This window comes from Saccopteryx leptura, chromosome 3 (genome assembly GCF_036850995.1).
Source record: "Saccopteryx leptura isolate mSacLep1 chromosome 3, mSacLep1_pri_phased_curated, whole genome shotgun sequence".
In the NCBI taxonomy this organism is placed as follows: Eukaryota; Metazoa; Chordata; class Mammalia; order Chiroptera; family Emballonuridae; genus Saccopteryx; species Saccopteryx leptura.
This window is the reverse complement of record NC_089505.1, coordinates 366950588-366973530: the sequence shown is the minus strand read 5'-3', so window position 1 is coordinate 366973530 and position 22943 is coordinate 366950588. Positions and strand designations below refer to the sequence as shown.

At 48.6% G+C, this 22943-nt stretch overlaps 1 protein-coding gene across 4 annotated transcripts in view; it reads right to left on the bottom strand.

Moving 5' to 3' along the window:
- The window catches only part of KHDRBS3 (KH RNA binding domain containing, signal transduction associated 3), a 162024-nt gene that overhangs the window by 93559 nt on the left and 45522 nt on the right, over positions 1-22943 (bottom strand). For 3 of the 4 annotated variants that reach the window (XR_010750516.1, XM_066379565.1, XM_066379567.1), the window contains exon 2: positions 14169-14287. Coding sequence is in view for 3 of the 4 variants with exons in the window: in XM_066379565.1 (XP_066235662.1) it covers positions 14169-14287 (119 nt within the window). In the remaining variant the exon portion in view is untranslated. Of the gene's footprint in view, positions 1-14168; positions 14288-21597; positions 21747-22943 lie in introns of those variants that run through there. The other variant, XM_066379566.1, reaches the window with a different exon arrangement.

The window sequence follows — 22943 nt, the reverse complement described above, 5'->3', positions numbered from 1 at the left end:
AAAACAGGGTTCTATACCATCAGGAAAGGCATTTTATCTCCTGTTATATCCCTGTAGGTGTTTCCTTTCTCCATTTAACATCTATTAGTATTTTGTTCTCAAAAAAAGGACGTTAACAAGTATTTTGACCACCAGAAGCCCTTTTATCCCCTTCCTTGTTCAACCACAGATGGTGCATCAGTCCTATCTCTCTAGTCTGGTTAACCCGCCTGAGTGTCCGATGCCTCATTTACAACACAGAGACCATACTCCTGTGGGGACACAGGATTCTAGGTGAACGATACCCACCCCTTACTGAGAACTGACTCTTGGTCATCCACAAGGCCACCCACCGAGGGGGCCACCACACTGACACAACCTGACCACACCCAGGCCACCCATCCTTCACCTGAAGTCCAGGGAGCCTGACGTTCAGACTAAGCGTGTGGATAACGGAGCGTCCTCAGCACTGAGTCAGCGAGGGCAGTGGGCTGGGCCGGGTTCTCAACTCGCCTGCACCACCTCGGGGGGGGGGGGGGGCAGTGCATCTGGAAATAGTCGGTCTGCTTGTTTGGTTGTCACATGACTGCGGGTCATGCAGGCCTTTGATGGGCAAGGACCTGGAGTGTCAGACGTCAGAAAGGGACCACCTCTCACACTGTATGAGTGTCCTGTAACACACCGAGGGTGTCGCGGTAAGGACACACTGCTAGAGAGAGGAGCCAGACTTCGGTCACCCTCTCTGTTCCTTAGACTTACAGGCAAGGCCATGCTACTGTCCTCTCGGTTTACAAGGTCAGTCCCTCCATGGATTCTAGCACATACTATAACAGGAGTGACAGACAAAATCGCCCTTCCACTGGGCGTGGTCAGTCCTTGCAACAAGAAAAGGCCTAAGTAACGTATGGCCTGAGTCTATGTTTTGCACTTTTAGCCTTAGAGGATATATAAATAAACAACTCAGGCAACACAGCTCTCTTCTGTGCCACTGGCTCGGAAATCCGGGCTGTGGGCTTCTGCCCAAGTGTCTGAGACACGCTCCCTCTGACCAGCCTGTGTCACGGCAGCCTTGGCCTTTCCAGGCCACGGCCTCGCCGTATTTACCAGAGCTGTGCTTACAGCAGCCAGCACCCTGAGGGGTTATCACAACGACCAGAGGAGATAAAGTGCTGAGCACTGTACCACGCACATTCTACCTGAGCCCTGCGCTCCGGAGAAAACAGTGATGATTAAGAAGTCCTCAGCCTGACCAGGCGGTGGCGCAGTGGACAGAGTGTTGGACTGGGACGTGGAGGACCCAGGTTCAAAACCCCGAGGTTGCCGGCTTGAGCGCGGGCTCATCTGGTTTGAGCAAGGCTAACCAGCTTGAAGCCCAAGGTCACTGGCTTGAGCAAGGGGTCACTCACTCTGCTGTAGCCCCCTAGTCAAGGCACATATGAGAAAACAATCAATGAACAAGTAAGGTATTGCAACGAAGAAATGATGCTTCTCATCTCTCTCCCTTCCTGCTGTCCCTATCTGTCCCTCTCTGTCTCTGTCACACACACACACACACAAAAAAAAAGTCCTTAGAACCTCTCACATTGCTGGAAGTAGCTTCCTGAAAGGGCCACTGTTCTCCATGTGACTTAGGGGAGGCCTGCCGACAGAACCGTTTTCCTATGACATTGTCAGACGTGGGCCCTCCAAATCCCCACTCTTGGCTCCATGAAAGAATGGCTGACCTGAATGTGCCCACTGATCAGTCAGAAAGCGCCCCTTACCCTGACCTGATCAAACTTCAGTCCAGTTTCCTCTTTCCTCGGGCCCTGAATAGGGACTCACCCACAGCCTGAGCCGGGAGACCACTCTCCTGAGAGGCCCCTCTGTCACCAGGGACCAGCCTCAAGGTAAATAAAATACTTTCTGACCCCATGTCCCTCCAGGCCACCTCCACCCGTCCCTCTCACTGCCCCTCACTGCCCTGGCCTTGCTCAGGTTCCTCATAAGGTGCCCTTCGCTACCTGACCCCGGAGAGAAGCGAGACCTCGTGCTCTGGGCTCCCTCCCTGTTCCAACGACCCTTCCAAAGAGTGTCTCCCCTTACTGAAGTAGGGTTGATACTGATAACTGTATCAGGTTTTATTTGATAACTGTATTTGCAGGACAGCCAGTAAGTAATCTGATACATTTCAACTTCCATTTTTATTAATGATTTCATCTGTGCATAGATTTGCACAGAGGTTGAAAGTGTTATCCTATCCAAGACCACGGACTTTTCTCCAAATGTCAATGATTACGTTACAGATGTATTATGTTACACAGGTTACAGTGGTACATAAAAAACTTTTCAAGTGATTACGACGGTAAATCAGCGCCCAGGAAGCACGGCTGATGCTCCCTGCATAAGGCAGACCAGCCTATCATCACGTTCTTTGTTGGTAAAGACCTGGTGGTGCCTTTCTGAATTTGCTATTGGTGATCTAAATTATATTCGTGACATGACACTGTTCCCTGGGAAGCAATTACAGGTAAGTTGCCGTTACATAAACTCAGCCTCCAGAACTTGTCACTGTCTCCGGGAAAAGGTGTCCCTTAATTGGGTGATTAGTCTAACAAAGGGCTGTTTTACTGACCTCTAGCCCAACACTGACACTGAACGTGGAGCCTCGGCCACCACAGCTTCAAACACGCTGTTTCTCCAGATGCCTTAGCCCAGCCAACAGCACTGCCTCCTGCGGTGGGTCCAGCCCAGAGCACCATGTTCCTTCCCCAGGGCAGTGAGGAGGCCTTTCGGGGTCACTGCTCTGGCATGTGTGCAGAGACGGCACTCCGGAAATGTCCAATGAATGAATTCTGTCCTGACGGTGTTACCTCCCGAGTATCTCAGGTCTGTCTGTCTCTCTGTGGCCCACCACAGCCCCCTCAGGCAGGCCACCTCCCAGCGAGCCCTCTATAGAGCCCTGCTCCGGACCCATGTGTACGTATTCAACCAGCCCACTCGGAGGGCTGAACTCAAAGTCGGCCTGTCCCGTCTGTGTCTAACACCCCACTGTCCAGCCGTCCTGGGAACCAGCCTGCTGCAACAGGCTGGCTCTGATCACCCCCCCCACCCCCCAAGCCTCACCTTGCTCTCCTGCTTTAGATGTTAGCCACTCTAGACTTATTGTACTTTCTCAAAACTGCTGTGTTCCGAGAACTACCCATCTCGGCTCTGAGGCACAAACGTCACTGTCAGTCTCAGAAGCAGAAGGAAGCTGGATGGGACTCAGGTTAACGCAGAAGGCCCAGGGCCCAGGGCCCACGCGAAGCCCGTTCAGGGAGAGGGAGCCAGCGCCCAGGGAGGGAGCACAGGCACCTGGAGAGGACACCAGTGACCGGAGAGAGGGCACAGGCACCAGGGAGGGAGCACAGGACCGCTGGAGAAACGAGACCCAGTGTCTGCTGACCTGGGGGGGCTCCCGCACACGCCCCGCCCCCAGGCGCTCACTGACCTGGGGGGGCTCCCGCACACGCCCCCGCCCCCAGGAGCTCACTGACCTGGGGGGGCTCCCGCACACCCCCCCGCCCCCAGGCGCTCACAGGGGAGATGCAGGACGCAGCCTCAGACCACAACCGCCCAGGTGCAGGAAGGACAGAAGAGCAACCCCAGCTGAGATTGCGCAGCCCTGCACTCCCCACCGCCACCGTCTCCCCTTCTGAACAGAAGCCCGAGTCTGCAGGAGGACGGCCAACAAACCATGTCGCTTGGTCTTTTTAAAATATGGACAAAACCAACAAAGCTGGTGTTAGTTCAGCGTCCAGCCCTGAGTAGCGCTGTCAGCGCCACAAGGGTGGTAAAGAACACACGTGGTCTAGGTGCCCGGTGGACCACAGACACTGACAATGACCACGTGCTGATGGAGTCACATGGTCTGGTGCAAAGAGCCAGGTGACACACCAGTGAAACACACACTCAAAGATAACGTTCGTTCCTCGCCAGCAAGCACCCAGCCAGGGGCGCAGAACGGGACCACAGAGAGCACGGTGTTCACGGCAGGGTGGGTGACCACAGGTGAGGCTGGCCTCCCTGCAATGGTCACACGAGATGTGTCCTCTGCGGGGACCCGGGAGCAGACAACTGCTTGCAATGTGAATGCTGAGGGACATGTGAGAAGCACACTGGCCAGTCTGACCGGGGTGAAGGGACAGGCAGGGCAGGGACAGGCAGGGCAGGGAGAGGCGGCCCAGAGGCAGCCCAGAGGCACAGGCGCACCCACCTGGGCCACGCAGGCCACCGTCCAGACTTTGGGTTCAATTTCAAGTTTAAAATATGGAAGCATTCCAGGTGGTGTCCTTTTCTCTGTGTTCTGGTCCCTGCTGACATTTTTCACATTGACATGAGCTCACTCTTCTGACAACGACAGAGAATTTACACTGGAATGGACCACACCCGGGGTTGCTATAAAGTACAGGCAGGGGCCAGTCCTGGGTCATCAGAGTCTAACCGGCCCCGGGGGCTTCTCCTCCAGGCACCTGCCCTGACCTTCTCTTCCCATCCTCCTGCTTCCTCAGGGACGCCTGACAAACTCTCCCCGCCAATTCCGGGGAAGGGGGAATGAGCCGTTCTCACGTCTGAAACCTTCCCCACCTCCTACTCCCGTCTCCACTCTTAATACGCTGCCCGGCACACAGGAATGCTCCAAAAAAAATAAAGAAAGAAAAAAAATTATACTGAATCAACAAAAGCAAAAAGGAATAAATTAATGGACTTCGGGTCCAGGAACCCAGTGTCCTGCCTACTGTTGCTTTATTTCAGACAGCCCAGCTGTATCAGCAGTACCATGAAATATAAAACACTCTCTGGCACAGGAGGGAAACAATCTCCAAACATTAACTCCTTCTGCCCACCCACCAGGGCAGGGCGACCAGCACAGAAGCACAGCCAGTCCCCTCCGGGGGCGGGTCCTGGCCCAGCAGGGACGCTGCCCAGTCCAGAGCTGGCCCAAGGGTCTCTCCAAGGGCTGAGGCAGCCTTGGGGTTCCCTGCAGCTTATATTATGATCTCCTCGGCCAGCCTCCCTCATCCCACTCTGCCTCCTTTGAGCTGGGAGCTGGGGGCTTTCGAGATTCCTCCTGCCTTCTCGTTAGACGAAAAGTTATTTTAAAAGTATGTTTGTGCCTGACCTGTGGTGGAGCAGTGCATAAAGCACCGACCTGGAATGCTGAGGTCGCCAGTTCTAGGTTCTGGCTTTCCTGGTCAAGGCACATATGGGAGTTGATGCTTCTTGCTGTTCCTCCTCCTCCCTCCCTCTCTCTCTTCTCTCTAAAATGAATAAAGTCTTTAAAAAATATTTTTTAAAGCTTGTTTGTTGAACTGTATGTAAGATCTGGTTATGTTATAACAGGAGGGCATTTTGGAGTATATAGACCCCTTATAATGATGGATTCAGTGTCCGCTGCTTCGTTATGAATTAATTGAATTAGTGGTCTGTGTATGTGTGTGTACATTTACAAAAAAAATAATAATAATAAGTCCTTTCACTGGCACAGTTTCTCCTGCTCACCAAGATAAAAATACCCAAAAGGATTATTGTGGTGTCTTCCCTGATTATCACACGGATTATTTACTGTTCCTTTTATACTAGTTATTTTCCTTGAAATGCACTGTATGATTTCATAGACAAAAAAATCAACTCCTGGGAGAAATCTCATCCTTGCTCAAAGCAATTCCCTTCAGGCCACACGGTCCCTTCCTGCTCTCTCTCTGTCCCCCCGCCCCCCGCAGGCTGAAGCCCTAGCCTGCCGCCCTCACACCCTTACACTGCCTCCGACTCACAGGGCCCCCGCCTGGTGTGGGTCTGGTCTGGGGCCAGGGACTGAGCAGCTTCATGTTTGCAGGTTGTCTTCAAGGCCACCAGCTAGCCTTCCCCACAATTAAATCATTCTAGCCCGATAATTACTCTGCCCTTCCCCCTGAACCCTGCTTGTTCACGGCCTGGACTTGTTCCTGAGGACTCCATTCAATTCCACCTGTAATTCTTTCTCCAGAAGTAACTCTCCCTCTCACACCCTCACCGTCACGCACAGCCCCTCCACCTCCCTCGAGTTATTCCACCGCTTCCCTGTGTGGCTCTGTGAGAGGCACTGTCTCCAGCTGGCGTATCAATTCCTAGAGAGTAACTGGGAGCCACATCTGACTCACCGTGCCTCCTACGGGAGGGCTCCCCGATAAATACTTGGGAAATTACAGTTTATTTTGCCCCCAATCAAACGGCACCCAGTCAACATAGTTTTCATTGATCTTCTTTGTTGCAGAAACTACTGCCACGTATTAAAACTAGAGATATAAGACTCATTCTTTAGATTGAGGAAGTTTGCAATCACAAACCTCTAAGTATGACTGGTGGTTGGTGATTAATTGGTGTTGTTCCCCCTGGTTGTAATTTAACAGTTTCGATTTCTAAATGGCAAACAGCCCAATCTATGGAGACAGTAGCAACTCTAAAAATCAGAGAAGTGGGCAGCAACTTCTCCAGGAGGCGATGTGAATGAAATAAGTGCGCGCACGCACACATACGCACACACACACACGCACACAGGCGGTAACCACCTGAGGCCTCCCTTATGTAGCTGCTATCTCTAGTTGCTCATGGCTGGATTTTATTCTTGAGGGGTGGGGAGGGGAGGGGAGGGGTGGATGGCAGAACCCAGTAAGACAAGCAGTGCGGGTGAGTGTGAAATGGTTAATCCAGAAAATTCCAGACCGCAACAGTGTGGCGGCAGGTGTGGGGCACAGAACGGAGGGTCTAAACCGAGGGCAGGAAACATCTGGGTGAGGGTGGCCGTCGTCCACATTAAGGGGTGGCAGTGGTGTGCAGAGAAAGAGATGGATGGTAATCCAGGGACAGGAAGAACAAAATGTGCAAGTCACAGCATTTGAAGGATGGAGGGGAGGAGGGAGAGGAGGAGGAGACAAGGAAACAGAAGTGACGCCCCGGTGTCTGGCACTGGCACTGGCACCGAGATGGGCGAGCCGTCGTCCTGAACGTAAGCAGGGAACACAGGAAACAGGCCCAGTTCACCAAGAGAAGGAGGTGTGAGTTCACCACGGGCCGTCAAAGCTAAGATGCCCGTGGGCTATCCCGGCAGAGACGTCCTCCAGGCAGACCTGGGCATCTACAAGAGGGGGCTCCTGAACTTGACCACCTTCCCCTCTGCGACTACGCCCTCCATCCCAAAGTGTGTTACGTGCCCCTTGTTTTGTGTAAGCAGGTGTCTGTGATTGGTTTGGACCAAAGTTCATAGATGAGCCATGGACTTCAGCAGAGCACCCTGGGAGTCCCAGGAGAGAGGGACTAAGCCTTGGTCACATTCCCTCTGTCTAATACAGTACAGTCACGCTGTTTCCACTCAGTCCAAATGTGATGGTCCTCACGGGACCCGGAGCCAAAACAATCCGTCTAGTAATACCCAAACCATTTAAGTCCGTCACTGGTCACAAGGCACTAAAAAATATCTGTACCTTGTGGCTGAGCAACACACTTAAGGGATCTATCGGCAGTGCCCCCGCTGAGCAACACACTTAAGAAATCTATCGGCAGTGCCCCCTCAGAAAGCAAGCAGCCACCTCAGAAAAGATACACATGTAACAACATTCGTCACAGACGTTAACTTCTGAGCGAGCGCTCTGCTCTGTGACCAAAGTAGCATTTCTAGTCTTTGGAAAGCAATCAGATTGGGGGGGGGGGGGGCATAAACCCAAATTTTATAATTATTTATTAGGGTCAGCAGCAGCAGTAGTCATCAACCTCCAGGCCAACATGAGTCAGTTCTCTCAGGTAACCCTCAGTACATGTCGGGCTGCTTTCTGGAGTCCACTTAATAATCTGAGTTCAACCACTACGTTTAAAATAACCAAACATCTTAAAAAGAGTAAGGGAAAAGCTACCACGTAAGATGTGAAGTCCTTCCACACTACTTTTGAACGCTGTCATGTTTGCGAGTACCAGGGGACATGCCCTTCAGGCCTCGGGGATGTGTCACAGGGTCCCCAGAGCCCAGAGGAGACCTCAGAAAACAACAAAAGGAGCTTCCAAAAGGGTGTTCCTCTCGCCTCCACCGCCGTCTAGCTTGCCCTCTGCGTCCACCATCATGCACACAGAAGGGACTGCACCATGAACAACGGGCTAGCGTCACTTCCTGAGGCCCCGTAACCCTGAGCGACCCCTCTACATCAACCCAGGGTCACACGGTTCAATGAACACCAGGAGGGGCATTCACAGTGACTTAGGATAAACACGGCTATCTTTACGTAATTATTCTTACTATCAAAATTCTCATTAGCCGGCCGAATTAACTTCGGCAACGGCACTTATGTAAAAAAAAACAAACACATCATGCCAGCACATCAACACTTTACAGCTACAGGGAACCTATCAACTGAACACAAAAACTATAAAGCATTTACACATTCATCCTCTGGAAAGAAAAAAAAACATTATATGCCTCTGAAAATCAATTAGGAATGACGGAAAAGGCAACCTGTCAACTATGCATCACTCACGGACATTTTTAAACCCATGATAATTTCTGTGGAATCGGCTTCCAGCCGCCAGTTCACGGGTCTCCACGTGTCTGTAACACAGCGCAGAGGAAACCGCAAGCCGCCAGTCCAGGCGGGAACATGTGCTCAGAGCGTCCCTCTCCTCCCCCAAGACCCTGAGCTGAGGAGCATGCCTGAGGCAGCAAATATGTCAAGAGTATCATGCACACATCATAGGAAGACCATGTAGAAAAGCCATGTTGATTACACAAACTTAATGAAGATAAAGAGCATGTGCACATTAGAATGCTCATAGATGAAAACAATTACCAAATTAAGAAACGTTTCAGATCTAATTTAAACCTATAGAATTTAACTCAGTGCAATCTTTAAAAAAAAAGAACACATCACAATAGTACAAAGGTATTGCATAAATTAACTCAGGGGCCCTTATTTTCCCCCAAAATGGAAATCTTTTTCTTTTTAATCCAAATTATTATATAAAAGTCACACCAAGTTATTGTTAAAACATTAAAGGACAGTAGAAAAAAAAGTATATAATCCTACTCCCCAGAAAGTAACTGCTCTTAGGAAACTTGTTAGTTTTTCTTTTCCCCAAATGATTGTGTACACCTTGGTTTTCCTTTTATAATTTAACAATATAATAGGTTTGCTATGTTACCATGGCAACAGGGCCATGTATCACGTATGTATAATGACACAGAGAACTAATTCACTTCATTTCATAGTACGACTCACTTTTAATGGTGCACAAGCATTCTCCACTCTAGAAAGCTTGCACGGGGCACCCCCGTGCCTGAACCGTCCCCAATCAGGGAACACCTAGAGAAGCCCCTGCCTCGTCCTCTAAAACCACTCCAACCCCACGTCTCCACCTCACCGCTGCCCCTGACCAGCACGACCCCACGCTCTACCCCCTTTGCTTTATTTATAAACCTTCATAAGAGTCTGTGCATCTTACTGAAATAAACCCATGTAGGAGAATAAAATAGCGTGTAATTTCTCAAATGGCCTCTGCCCTACACAGAGCGCTCCCCTGTCATGACCACGTCAACCTCGCATTGTCTAACTCCCAGTCCTTCCCAGGCCAGCTCCTTGGAGATAGCCCCCGCCACCCCGCCACCCCAGGGCAGCCTCCGACGGTGTCCGCATGGTCTTCTCTAGTCATTCGGGAGCACCCTACCACTGAGCTTCCCACACTGTGGTGTTAGCATGAACTTACTCATCCACAGGCTCCCCAAAACAGGGTTTCTTATGGGGAAACATGCCTTCACCCCCACAAGACAGGTGGGGTGCAGGGACAGACGGATGGACGAACAGGTGGACAGATGGATGATGGACAGATGGACAGTATCACTGATGAGTGAACCAGGGGATGAAGAGCAGCTCCATGACACCCAGGCCACTGCTCAGCACTGAGGGGGAGGCGCTTAACCACGAGAAAACTAGGGAGAACGCTTTCTCCAGCTCAGCATCTCCAAACACGGTGTAATAACCATAACACAGTGTTTGCCTTGAATTTCACACTCTGCGTGCTCAGACGTGTAACTCAGAGAGTGAATGTACTTCAGGTTTGAATCCAGGGAGACTCAAGTTCAATGGCGTGCCATGGAAAGAGCGTTGAAAATGGTTCATTAGGAGCGGGGAAAGGACTCCATGAACGGAAACCATCTTATTAGAGGGAGTCTCACAAGCAGCCCGCCTCTCTCGCCCCCGAAGCGGGAAGCGCACAGTCGGCTCTGAGCCCCCAGCGAGCTGTCCTCCGCCCACCGCCGCTCCGCAGGGACGAGCACCGCCAGCCTCTTCCAGCTCAGCCGTTAACCGAAACCGGCAGGAGAGCTTTCTCTTAGAACCGATGGAAGTGCCATCTTAGCCTTTTATACGGGTGAGCTGGAAACTCGCACGCTCAATTATGCTAAGCAGAAAAATCCTTCTTCAGCACTCTGAAAGCAACGGCTTTCTAAGCAGCCTACTTCAGGCATTATAAATACTTGAAATGGACTCTGCTCTCAGACGCAGAGATGATCATCTGTCTTCCCCTACCCTCGTCCAGGCTGACGGAGAAAAGCAGTAGTTTCAACTTTAATGCATAGACTTTCTTGCATAGACTTACTCTTAGGCAACAGTGTTAATTACAGATTAATCATCTACAAGGTCATGAACTATCTGAGGGCAGGAAGGGCACATTCGTCTTTCTACCCACTGCTTATCGGGCATACAGGGAATACTGGGCATAGTTATCATTTTATAAAGGTTTCCATAAACTATGCTTCGCTTGGTAATGACTCTATGAAAGGCTCACAACATAGTTTTCTGTTTACTGAAAATGTGTTATCTTTAATTCTTAGGTACGACCAAGCTCCTAACAGGCTGACAGTTTGTATAAACAGTTTACTTCTTTTCCAATTTGTACGCTTTTTATTTATGTAGCTTGCTTTATGAACTCTTAACTCTAAACAAAATGTAAAAACCAACTATCTGAAGCCTGTGGAAAATAACCAGAAACCTGGGAGATTCCGGACGGCCATCAGACTTGGAAGAAGGGAGAGAGTCGACTGACTTTAGACTTGATAGCCGGAATGACAGAGTTTGAGGCAACCACAGTGCTGACATGTGACAGAGAAGTACCACACACGACAGAGAGAAAGCTGAGGAGCCCCAAATTTTGTGTATGAAATCTGCCAAAACCTCTGGCTGACCCCAAAAGTCAGGTATGCCAAAAAATTAAGGCAGAAGTCAACGCAAGAAAATAACTGACCTGAGACCCACACATTGACCCAAGAGACCAAGTCTGTGGTCAGAATCCAGAAACAGCCGCTCTCCTCAAAGAGAATGCAATCCAGCGTTTCTACAGTAGAACTCTCCCAATGTCGAGTATACAACCCAAAGCTGCTCAGCATACAAAATACTGGAACAATAGGGCTCATTACCAAGACGAAAGATTATCAATTCCGGTCAAATCTAAGGTGACAAAGATTTCAGAATTAGATAGAGGCCTAAAGCATCTATTTTCATTGTGCTCAATGACATAAAACAGCACCTGCAATGAATGAAAAAACAGAACATCCAAGCAGAGAAAAAAAAGATATTTTACATATACATATTTATATAGTAATCAAATATAAATTCTGAAATAGATTGTTATAATACCTAATATAAAAATTGTATCAGATGGACTTAAAAGAAACTAATGGTAACATGGAAAAAACAATGACTTTAAGATACAACAGCACAAATTGTCCAATTTGAAGACTAACAGGGAAAAAGAAAACTAATAACAAAAGTGACTAGAGCCATCAAAATCCTTTTGGGAATAAGGTTGAACATATGTGTACCTGACGTCTCAAAATATGGGAAGAAGAAGCTCAAAAAAAGTATTTGAAGCAAGTCATGGACAAATCCTTTGAAAAACACACAGAAAAATTCACAAAAGATGAGCTAGAAAACCTGATAAGCGACATGCCGAGTAAAGACATTGAGCTCATCATCAAACCCACAACACCTTGGTACACTGGAATGATGGTTCAGCCACTGAGCCACCTGGCCAGGGCCCGGCGGTCACCATTCTTAACAGTAAAATACTTGAATGCTTCTCACATTGATTGGGAACAAGGGAAGACTGCCTAATCCTCCCACCTGCATTCAAACACTATACTAGAGATACTAGCCAACAGAATAAAACACGCTACATAAATAAAAAGCATACAAATTGGAAAAGAAGTAAACTGTTTATACACATGTTATGAATCTATACATAGCACATCCTAAAGAATTATAAAATAACATTAAAACTAACAAGTGAATTTAGCAAGATAGTGGAATATAAGTTAAGAAACAAAATGTTATGTTAGAAGCAAAACAGGGGAAAAGAATTCTAAATATTCATTTTACAAGTGTGAAAACCATGAAACATTGAGAAATAAGTTCAACAAAAGACAAATAGGACTTTTATCCTAAAAAGTATAAAATGCTGCTGACAGAGTTAAAAATCTAAATACGTGGGAAGATAGACCACGTTCAAAGAAAGGAAGACTCAATATTGTTAACGTGGCGAGTCTCCCTAAATCGATCCAAAGAGTCAATGCAACTGGCAATCATACTCCCTGCAGAATGTTTTGGGGAAATTAATAAAACAATTACTTAATTCATGTGGAATTACAATGGACCTAGCCAAGAAACCCTGAGAAGGAAGAATAAAGCTGAAGGGACTACATAACCTAACTTGATGTCTTACTGTAAAAAGCTACAGTAATGAAAACAGGAGGTAGCAGCACTAGGGTCCATAAATAGATCAATGAAACAAAACAGAAAGTGCAGAAATAGACCCCTCACCGCCTGACCAGGTGGTGGCATAGTGGATAAAGTGTCGGCCTGGGATGCTGAGGACCCAGGTTTGAAACCCCAAGGTCACCGGCTTGAGCACAAGCTCATCTGGCTAGAGTGCAGGCTCACCAGCTTGCACACACGGTCGCTTGAGCACAGGGGTCTCAACTACAAGTTGATGCTTTTCATCACTCTCCTTTCTTGTCGGTCTGTCCCTATCTGTCCCTCTCTCTCTAAATAAATAAAAAGAAAGTAAAGAAATAGACCCCTCACTTTTGTAGTCATCTGATTTTCATCAAAGGTACACAATTGGCCAAATGAATGGCCAATAAGTACCATTCATTCACTGAAAAAGAACACAAAATCATTAATCTGGAAAATGCAAATTGACACAAACAAGGAAATACCACTATATAATATACTAGCCGGATGGCTAAAATAAAGAGATTGATAACATCAAAAGTTGACAGAGACATGGAGCAACCACAAGTTGCATACACTATCCTTAGAAATGTCACAAGGTCTGACCACATTGGGGGTGAAATGTATGGCAATTTCTTATAAAAACAAATGTACAGCAATTAAATTCCTAGGTATTTACCCCAAAACAATGAAAACATATGATCACAAAATGATTTGTATGAAAGCATTCACAGCAGTTTAATTTATAATAACCCCACACTGAAAACTGTCCAGGCAAATGGATAAATTGTGGTATAGTCAGGTAATGAATTATTATTCGGCAATCTAAAGTGAGCTAATGAGATGTGCAACACTGTGTATGAATCATGGACATGGACACTCAAAAGGAAAAAAAAAAAAGATAAACAAGGTAAAAAAGAGTTTAAATTCAGGCCAGCCCTAAGACGACCAAGATTTTAGAATTAGAGAATTTAAAGCACCTAATGTAATTGTGCTCAATAACACAAAATAACACTTGCAATAAATACAAAATAGAACTTTTTTTGTAGAATGCGTAAACAGTATTTTGAACATTTATGTGCTAAACCCTATGCTAAGCATTTCACACAGGTAGTCTCATTTCATTCTTAAACCAACCCTATCTCACAAATAAAGGCACAGAAGTTAAGTAAACTGTACAAAGTCACATCGCTAGTATGCCTCATAAGCATAATGTGTTAGGGCTCCATACCTCAGACTAAAGACAAATCGTGAAGACAGAATCACTAAGTAAGACTTGAGAAGTCTGTGTGCGTCGGGGGGAGGGGCTGAGCTAAGGGGAAAACACCTCAAGAAAATATCAGACGGCATACGAATTAAACATCTGCTCCCCACCATGGAGCTTAGCACACCCTGAGCGAGCGGGCCTCACTGTCTTCTTACCTTAGGAAACTGTTTAACAGGAATTAACACTTTCTGTCCCAGCTTCATGTTCTTATTAATCACCACATCAATGTACTTCTCTTCGTCCTTTCCTTCTCCTTTTTGAAACTTTTCTATTTCTGTGGAGGAAAAAAGATATCCATGAAGTGTATGACTCAGAACTCCGGAGGCCCAGAGTTCTCTTCAGCGCTTCTGTGGCATGAAATCAAATACAGGAATACGGACTATTAGATTGCTACACTCTTTCCCAAGTAACAATACAGTTCCCGTTCTGTCGATCATTCTTCACCAGTGCAGTGGGAAAACAAAACAAAAAAAAACGCATATACCATGGCTCTACCAAGTCAAATCTCAGAGGCCCGTGCTAAGGGAGGCCAACAAATGCACGCAATCATCAAAATCAAAAGAAATTCCGCGGGGCCATCTGGAATCCTGGAGAAAGAGGCTGATCAAATAGCCAAGGAGAGCCAGAAAGGGTCCTCAGTTCCAGGTTCCAGACTGCTGACATCCCTGGTCATCACCTCGCCTGGCTCTCCACGGCTTAGCCCCACGAGGAGTGAGTCTTCAGGTGCCATTCAAGGTTCCAGACTGCTGACATCCCTGGTCAGCACCTCGCCTGGCTCTCCACGGCTTAGCCCCACGAGGAGTGAGCCTTCAGGTGCCGTTCAAGGCCCTGGACACGCTGTGTCACCTGCCCTCCCCCCACCAAGGCCCGGGACACGCTGTGTCACCTGCCCTCCCCCCACCAAGGCCCTGGACATGCTGTGTCACCTGCCCTCCCCCCACCAAATCTCCTCTCCTCACAAGTGACAAGATCAACCACAGGCTCTTGTCTCCGCTAGCGCTCTTCCCTCTACCTGTGATGTTAGGTGGACGACTCAGTTTCACGTGTCTTCTCCTTCAGGAGTCAACCAGAGTGAAGGCCGCTCTCTGTGTGCCTCTACCTTGTCCTCCGTGGGGCAGCCGCGGTGGGAGAACCCATCACGCCCACCCTGACACTCTCAATGCACTTCACACAATTCTGCCGAAACTCTCTACAATACGGACAGTGCACGTGTCCCCACCCCAATGCCTAGACTGAAACCCTAACCGCCAACGTGGTGGGATGAGGAGGCGGGACCTTTGGGAGGGCATTAGGTCATGAGGGTGGCGCCCTCATGAATGAAATCAGTGCCCTTAAAAAGAAAGGAAACCCTGAGGAGCTTTTCCACCCCGCTGAGGACACACAGCACACAGTGGGAGACCTGCCCTCTGTGAACCAGGAGGTGGGCCCTCACCTGACACCATATCTACAGGTGCATTTACCTAGAACTTCCAGCTTCCATGACTGTGAAAAGTTTCTGTGGTCCATAAGCTACCCAGTCCGTGCTATTCTGTTAGAGAAGCTTTAGAGAACCGAGACGCCCTCCCACCAGATCCTACATTTCTCTTAGGTCACATCTGTTTCTTCATTCAACAAACATCTGCTACTATGCACCCACTACGTGCACGCTCCCGATCTTAGGAAACATTAGTATCAGTTTCCTCGCATTATTGAGTATAGCGTCTGCCTGCACAAGAGGTCCACAAGCAGGTGCCTGGACGGATGTGCACGGGGACTGACTCCTCCACGGACTGGCCACGAGACACCTGGGTCCTGAGGAAAAGAGTGAACAAGTACAATGGAGTCACCATGCAAGCTGCTGAGTTGCACAATCAAGTAGGCTGAGGCATTCTTATTTCCGCTCTTACTTGAACTAGCTCGAGAACTCAAATCTTTTGAACTCTCGTGCCATGCCTATAGATACAGATATACCTGTCCGTGTGTGTGTAGATACGTATGTCTGTACATATACCTGTCCATGTGTGTGTACATACGTATGTCTATACATATACCTGTCCATGTGTGTGTACATACGTATGTCTATACATATACCTGTCCGTGTGTGTGTACATACGTATGTCTATACATATACCTGTCCGTGTGTGTGTATATACGTATGTCTATACATATACCTGTCCGTGTGTGTGTATATACGTATGTCTATACATATACCTGTCCGTGTGTGTGTATATACGTATGTCTATACATATACCTGTCCGTGTGTGTGTATATACGTATGTCTATACATATACCTGTCCGTGTGTGTACATATGTATGTCTATACATATACCTGTCCGTGTGTGTGTACATACGTATGTCTGTACATATACCTGTCCGTGTGTGTGTACATACGTATGTCTGTACATATACCTGTCCATGTGTGTGTATATACGTATGTCTATACATATACCTGTCCGTGTGTGTGTACATACGTATGTCTGTACATATACCTGTCCGTGTGTGTGTATATATATGTGTATACCGACATACACAGACAGAGATACACTGAAATCCTATCGCTGAATCCCTGATTCGCCCCTGAAGGACTCAGGAAGGAATGTCCATGTGCCCAGACCCTTGACACCCATTGTCCAGACAACTGGCCGTCTGTAGATTACCATCCCCGATCTATCCAGACGGGAAGAAAGCATGACTGAATCTTCTCAAGAATGTATTTTTTTAGTATAAGAACTCTTCGCTTTCCTTTCTTCTTTAGAGCACTCTGAGTATCGCTGAGTTGTGTTTCCAGTTTGCAAACCCTAGGACCCTTGAACAAGTATTTATTTCTAGCCAAAGCCTCCTGATTTACTGACACTCCGTCGACGGTTCAAAGGGTTACTAAGCACAGAGAAGGTTCGAAGAAGGCACCACAGTTGTATAAAGGGACACACACGTTTGTTTCTTCTGCTTCCGTTTAGTATGTTTCAGTCACTACATGATTCGGTCTTCACAGGGGATGACACTGAGGGAGGTCAGGAGGTCCCTTTGCTGACAAATGGCAATGGCGGGACTTCCCCCAGGCTTTCCTGACACTCAGTAGAGGACGCCACTGCCACGCCCTCCCTCGTTACTTCTACATCAGGTCAGACAGAAGGGAAGGTGTTCACAGCACCCTAGGTGAGTGGGAAATACGTTCAAAGCAGGAGGCTGCAGGCCCAGGGCCTCAGTCAGCACTGCAGAACCCGGTGGGCCGGAATGCCCCTCTTAGTAATTCTCCATCCACTGACCCCTCATTCTGCTCATCGGCTCTAAACGTCCCCGCTGTCTCTGCTGTATTCAACACTGAGCCCGCCCTCTCCCCCCAACAGTGGTAGTGCCGAGCTGAAACAAGGCTCAGAATAATTATGTTTTCCTTAACAATGCATGGTAGAAAGTCAGCACATAGGAGGGACGTCATGAAAAACATCTATCTGGTCTTTGTCCCCAGTTCCCGGCACAGAGCTCCTAAACCCCTTGGCATCGCCTGCGCGCTTGGAGTGCCGCCTGTCATCACAGCGAGCCCCTTTTCGCCGGTGACCCACATAAGGAAAACTCCCTAAGAGCCCCTGAAAGTCAGAGTTGGAAGAGCTTCTGGAAATACACTGCTCACAAAAATTAGGGGGCATTTCAAAATGAAGATCAAGCTATAAAATATCCCCTAATCTTTGTGAGCAGTGGACCTTGAGCATAGTTGGAAGAGTCAACAACATTTGCTACACTGAAATTTCCTAGGAAAAAAAGAAAGACATTTTAATGGACCTAGGTTTGTCAAAATAGAGTTAAGTACCTATTGTCTTTTCAAATAAAGAGTATCTTCCAGCTCCAGAGAACTTACAACCTGCACCACGTGCGGTTCCATGATCAGAGTCCACCGCGTTATTCCTCGCACCAGTAATACTGAACATTCGAAGTCACGTGTCGAGTCATAAAGGTTAAAAAATTAGGTGAAAAAAAATGTGTTTTACCATATATCATATTAAAGTTGGAGATATGCCTATGATTTTAAAGAGGAATATAAAAATGAAAAGAGAATACAGGTTAAAAAACTAATTTCCTTTCTAGATAGTCAACTGTGCAAATCACACCTTGCTAAAAACACTTTGTTACCTTACGTCAACTCTGAATTATGTTACTGTATCCATGTCACTGATGAAGATACAGTTTTATAAAATTTTAAAGCCTGAGGTCGTGTTAAAACTAGAAGCCCCCCCCCCCACTGGCCCTAACACAGCACAGGGGGATGGAGACATCCCAACCATCCCCCCTCCACCCCTGTGGGCATCAAACAGACCTGATTGCAATCACGGCCTTTGTACCCTCTGGTTATAAAAGTCAAAACTGGTCAACACTCTCCTTTCCTTAGGTACAGGTCAATCAACAATTTTATATTTTCTACTCGACTGAGGATAATACGTAGTTGGATGTTTCCATGAATTCCAATACGATACAATATAAGGAAACGGGGATCTGTGCAAGAGGACCTATGAAATCATGAAATCGTGAAATGGCATTTACGCCTGTCCCTACGTGGGAGCTTCCTATTCCCGCCGTCGCTGCCGCCGCTCTGACCTTCCCTAGGGACAGGGAGGCACTGGGCTTCACCAAGGCGGATGTAACCTCTAAGCTAATTAAAGCCCATGAAAGCCAACCACAGGAAAAAAGAATTCAATCAGATTTTCAAGGTCGAACACACGGAATCTGACTCTCACTAATCCCCAGCTTTATACTGGTTCCCACACAGTTTCATACACCAATGTCATCCCTTCGCCACAAATAACCAGCCAGTGCGTGATGAGGCTTTCGATAACGTCGGGGATTAAAATGCCGTTTCCAAACCACGGACACTGAATTTCTGTCCACCCAGAAATGAACATCAGCGGCAGTGTCTTTTTTGGCTTTTGTTTTTTCCCTTTCTTTTTGAGCTTTTGCCTTCACCCGGTATGGAGCTTTCTCAGCCAAGGGCCACTTAACTTTTCAGCCAAGGGCCACTTAACTTAAATATGCTCGTCTGCCAAAAAGCAACCAAGTAATCTGCGGATGTACATGAGTTACATGCCCAATGTAAAAAATATGAGCACGAAAATTCTCGCACAGGACCAAACACATCTACACAGGTGTCTCTCCTTGGTCTCGGTCACTCCATTTCCACACACTGGCCCTGCAGACAGAGAGCTTGGGCAGACATGAAATACTACAGGCTAAGCTATTTACGGCACTATCTTTACTAGCGGAACACTGGAAATCTCCGCACACCGACAGTCGCAGCCCGATTACGTGAGCAAGGGCACGCAGCTACGAGACAGGAAAAGGTCTGCCCCAAATACACCCTTTTCTCACAGACACAGGATAAAGCAGTATGAGCACACACGTCCAGATTGACTGGTGTGCACACACAGTTGCTCCCTCTGTATGAGAAACTAAGAGCCGTGGTTACCTAACTGGCACAGGGGACTGGAGTGGGTTTGAAACAGGAAACGGTTCTCTTTCTTTTTTTTTTTTCTTTATCTTTTTCTTAAGTGAGAGAAAGGGAGATAGACAGACTCCTGTATGCACCCTGACTGGGATCCACCCGGCAACCCCCACCCCCAACCCCTCTGCAGCCAATGCTAGGACCAATTGAGCTATCCTCAGTGCCTGGGGCCGATGCTCGAACCAATCGAGCCACTGGCTGTGGGAGGAAAAGAGGGAGAGCACAGGGAGCGGGAGAGAAGCAGATGGTCGCTTCTCCTGTGTGCCCTGACTGGGAATCGAACCTGGGACGTCCACACACCAGGCCCACACTCTAGCCTCTGAGCAACCGGCCTGGGCCAGGAAACGCTTTTGCAGTGGTTCTCAACCTTTCTAATGCCGTGACCCCGCAATATAGTTCCTCATGTTGCGGTGACTCCAAACCAAAAAATAATTTTGGTGGCTACTTCATAACTGTAATTTTGCTACAGTTATGATTCGGAATGTAAATGCCTGATATGCATTATGTATTTTCCGATGGCTTTAGGCGACCCCATCGGGGTCGCGATCCACAGATTGAGAACCGCTGCTTTACAGCCTTTTAAGTTTCAGAACCATGTAAATATTGTACCCACTTAAATGTACACAAAATTCATTTAAAACAGTTCTGTTGATTTTTTTAAAAAAACTAAAACAGAATCAAATTAAAATGTGTACAGAGGTGGCCGTGCTTATATTTTGCATCTTAGCTGGTAACCCAGAGCTTTGCTCTCTTGCTCACTGTTTTTGACGTCTTCGTTTACAGTATCCTTCCACTGAAGCTATGATGGAGAATTTACCTGGACTGCTTACCTCACCTGAAGCAACAGAGGTGCTTCAGAAAATTCCGTGTCGCTTAGTTTAGTTTGAGAATGTCATCATGTTACATGCAATGGGGCTCACTTGGAGGTGGGGATGAGGGGGGAGACCAGCATTTATGCACCAAAAAAACCCAAAGAAACCCATGATTCAGTTCTGGTTAGTTTAGGAAGTGCCCCAGGTGCAGGGACCAGAATATGGGGACTCTGTGGCATATGGCAGACAGATGTGATACAATGTACAGGGGGCTGCAGGGGAGGGACTAACAGCTTTTTGAAATTGGGAAGATTATTCCAAAAGCTAGCAAACAGGTGCTGAATTGTTCAGGGACAAGGAACAAAGTCGGCAGCAAAGAAACGGGGAGTGCATCAGCGAGTCAAGCAGCCCCGTGGAACGCCAGACCACGTTCACTCATCGGGTCCAGTCCGACGATAGCGCGGATACGTGGAGACGCACCAAGATGTCCCAACCTGTGTGTTCTTCCTTTCTCTTTCAACCACACAGCGTGGAACAAACCAGACGAGTGACAATGACACGATCCTGCCATCTGAGTCAGTGCCCACAGATGTGCTCTCAATTTCCGGACCCTAAGCCCTGGGTCCCTGCGGAAAGATCGCACAGGGTCAGGGTGAGCAGAGGCAGCTCCCCCACGAGGGACACGGGGACCCAAGCACGAGGAGGCTGGCCGGGCTCCTCAACGGCGAGACTGAGGCTCTAACAGTTCAGTGACGATGACGGGAAGGCTCCACGTGTCACCGTTACCTGAGGCCGGCGTGTGACGAGGGAGGACCTCGAGGGAAGGGAGCCAGGCCGCTGGGCAGTGAGTGAAACGGGTGGAAAGCAGAGGGACAGGAAGCAGGTTAAAATGCAGCTGGGTCACGAAACGTGTCCTGACGAACAACAGACAGGGACTGAACCGGTACCCGACGTGGAAGGAGGACGGGTGTGAAAACCAGCGAGCCAACCCCTCCACCTGGGAGAAAGCGCCCGTCCTGCGGAACGCCCCGTGAGCACGCGCACGGGGACACGCTGCGCTGCCCTCGCCTGGGCTCTCTGTCCCAGAACCCCGACCTGTCCACAGCTGCCACTCTCGCCGAGCCGCAGGCGCTGAACGTGTCTCTAATGGACGGGAACACGTCTGTGGACATCTGGCCAGCGGTACCCTCCTCTTTGGTGTCTGTGCCTGAAGTCCACTTCCGTGGAAAGGCTATCTTTGAATCCCCAGGCTAAACCACAAAACCACAGCTGCCTAGGAAACCCTACACGGGCCTCACTTCCTACCTGGCATCCCCCTTGTCCAGCAGCCTGTCCGGTACCCCCTTCCAGCCCCTTCGCAGCGCCCGGCGGGTGCCTAGGGCTCACAGATCCGTGCTGTACGTGTCACTAACACACGGGCGTCTGGCTTCAGGTCTTCCGTCGTACTTTCTCTGTTTCGGCTCACGTCCTCCCGACAACAGTGCCGGAAGGCGGAGCGTTCTTCACATTTCACACGTTAAGAGAAGGCGGGACATGTATCGCTAAAAGTCACACTGTGAGCAAGAAACATTACCAAGACTCAGACTCCAAATCCGGGACAGTTTCCAGCACATTCCGTCCGCAGGCCATGAGAACACGCTGTCCAGCTAACCACCCGCTCAGCCCGTGCTACGCTACAAGGGCTTCTACGAAGAGAAGAAAACGCCCTTCAGGAGACAGGTCCGCGAAAGAACGGCTATCAGAAACCGTTGGCAAGGGGCCCGAACCCTGCGCCACTCCGCCCTCTCCTAGAGCGTCTCGGGAAGAACGGAAAGGGGGAACGGTCCCTTCTTTCCCTGGGTGAACGACCCAAAAGGAATGGGATTCCAGGAGGAAACAGGTGGCATTCAAACTGGGTCATCTGAAGTTGGTGACAGTGAGGGCCGACAGATAAAGGTGTGGAGAGCCTAAAACACCAGCAGCCGAGACTGGTGCAGGACTCCGTCTGTGGGTTAGGGAGGCAGGTGCTACCGCCCCGGGGCATGAAGCGTGAAGGGCAGGAAGGGAAGAGAGAGAGAAGCCTCTATGGCCAGGACAGGGGCACAGAGTCTCACAGGGGCACAGAGTCCCACAGACGGAAGCGGTCCGCATGTGTTGACCCAACAGGAAACCAAAGAGAACACACACTCTGATGTCACCACTGCCTTCCTGCGGGCCTTCTGCAGGTGACCTCCAAGGGGTGGGCCGGAGGGTGTGGCTGTCCACTAAACTAGTGGTCAGCACCCCCTCAGCCCCCTGAGCACAGAGCAGGGGAGGGGGGTGGAAAGAGGACCCCGTGAAACAGAAAGCAGCTCCCCAGCCCTGCACCTTCGGTAAAGTGACTGATTCCTTAAAAAGAGTTTCTCCCCTGGCCGGCGGTTCTGTTGGTTAGAGCAATGTCCTGATGCGCCCAGGTTGTGGGTTCGCTGCCCGGTCAGGGCACACACACACAGACAGGAATCAGCCAAGGAATGCATGAATGGGTGGAACAACGAATCGCTGTCTCTGTCTCTCCCTCCCCATTTCCGCTCTCCCTAAAATGCGTAAATAGATAAAAGATCTCTTACTTCCTAGTCCAATTTTCCTGCCACTGAAAATGTTAAAAATAAAGTAATTTTAAAAAAATTTCTGGT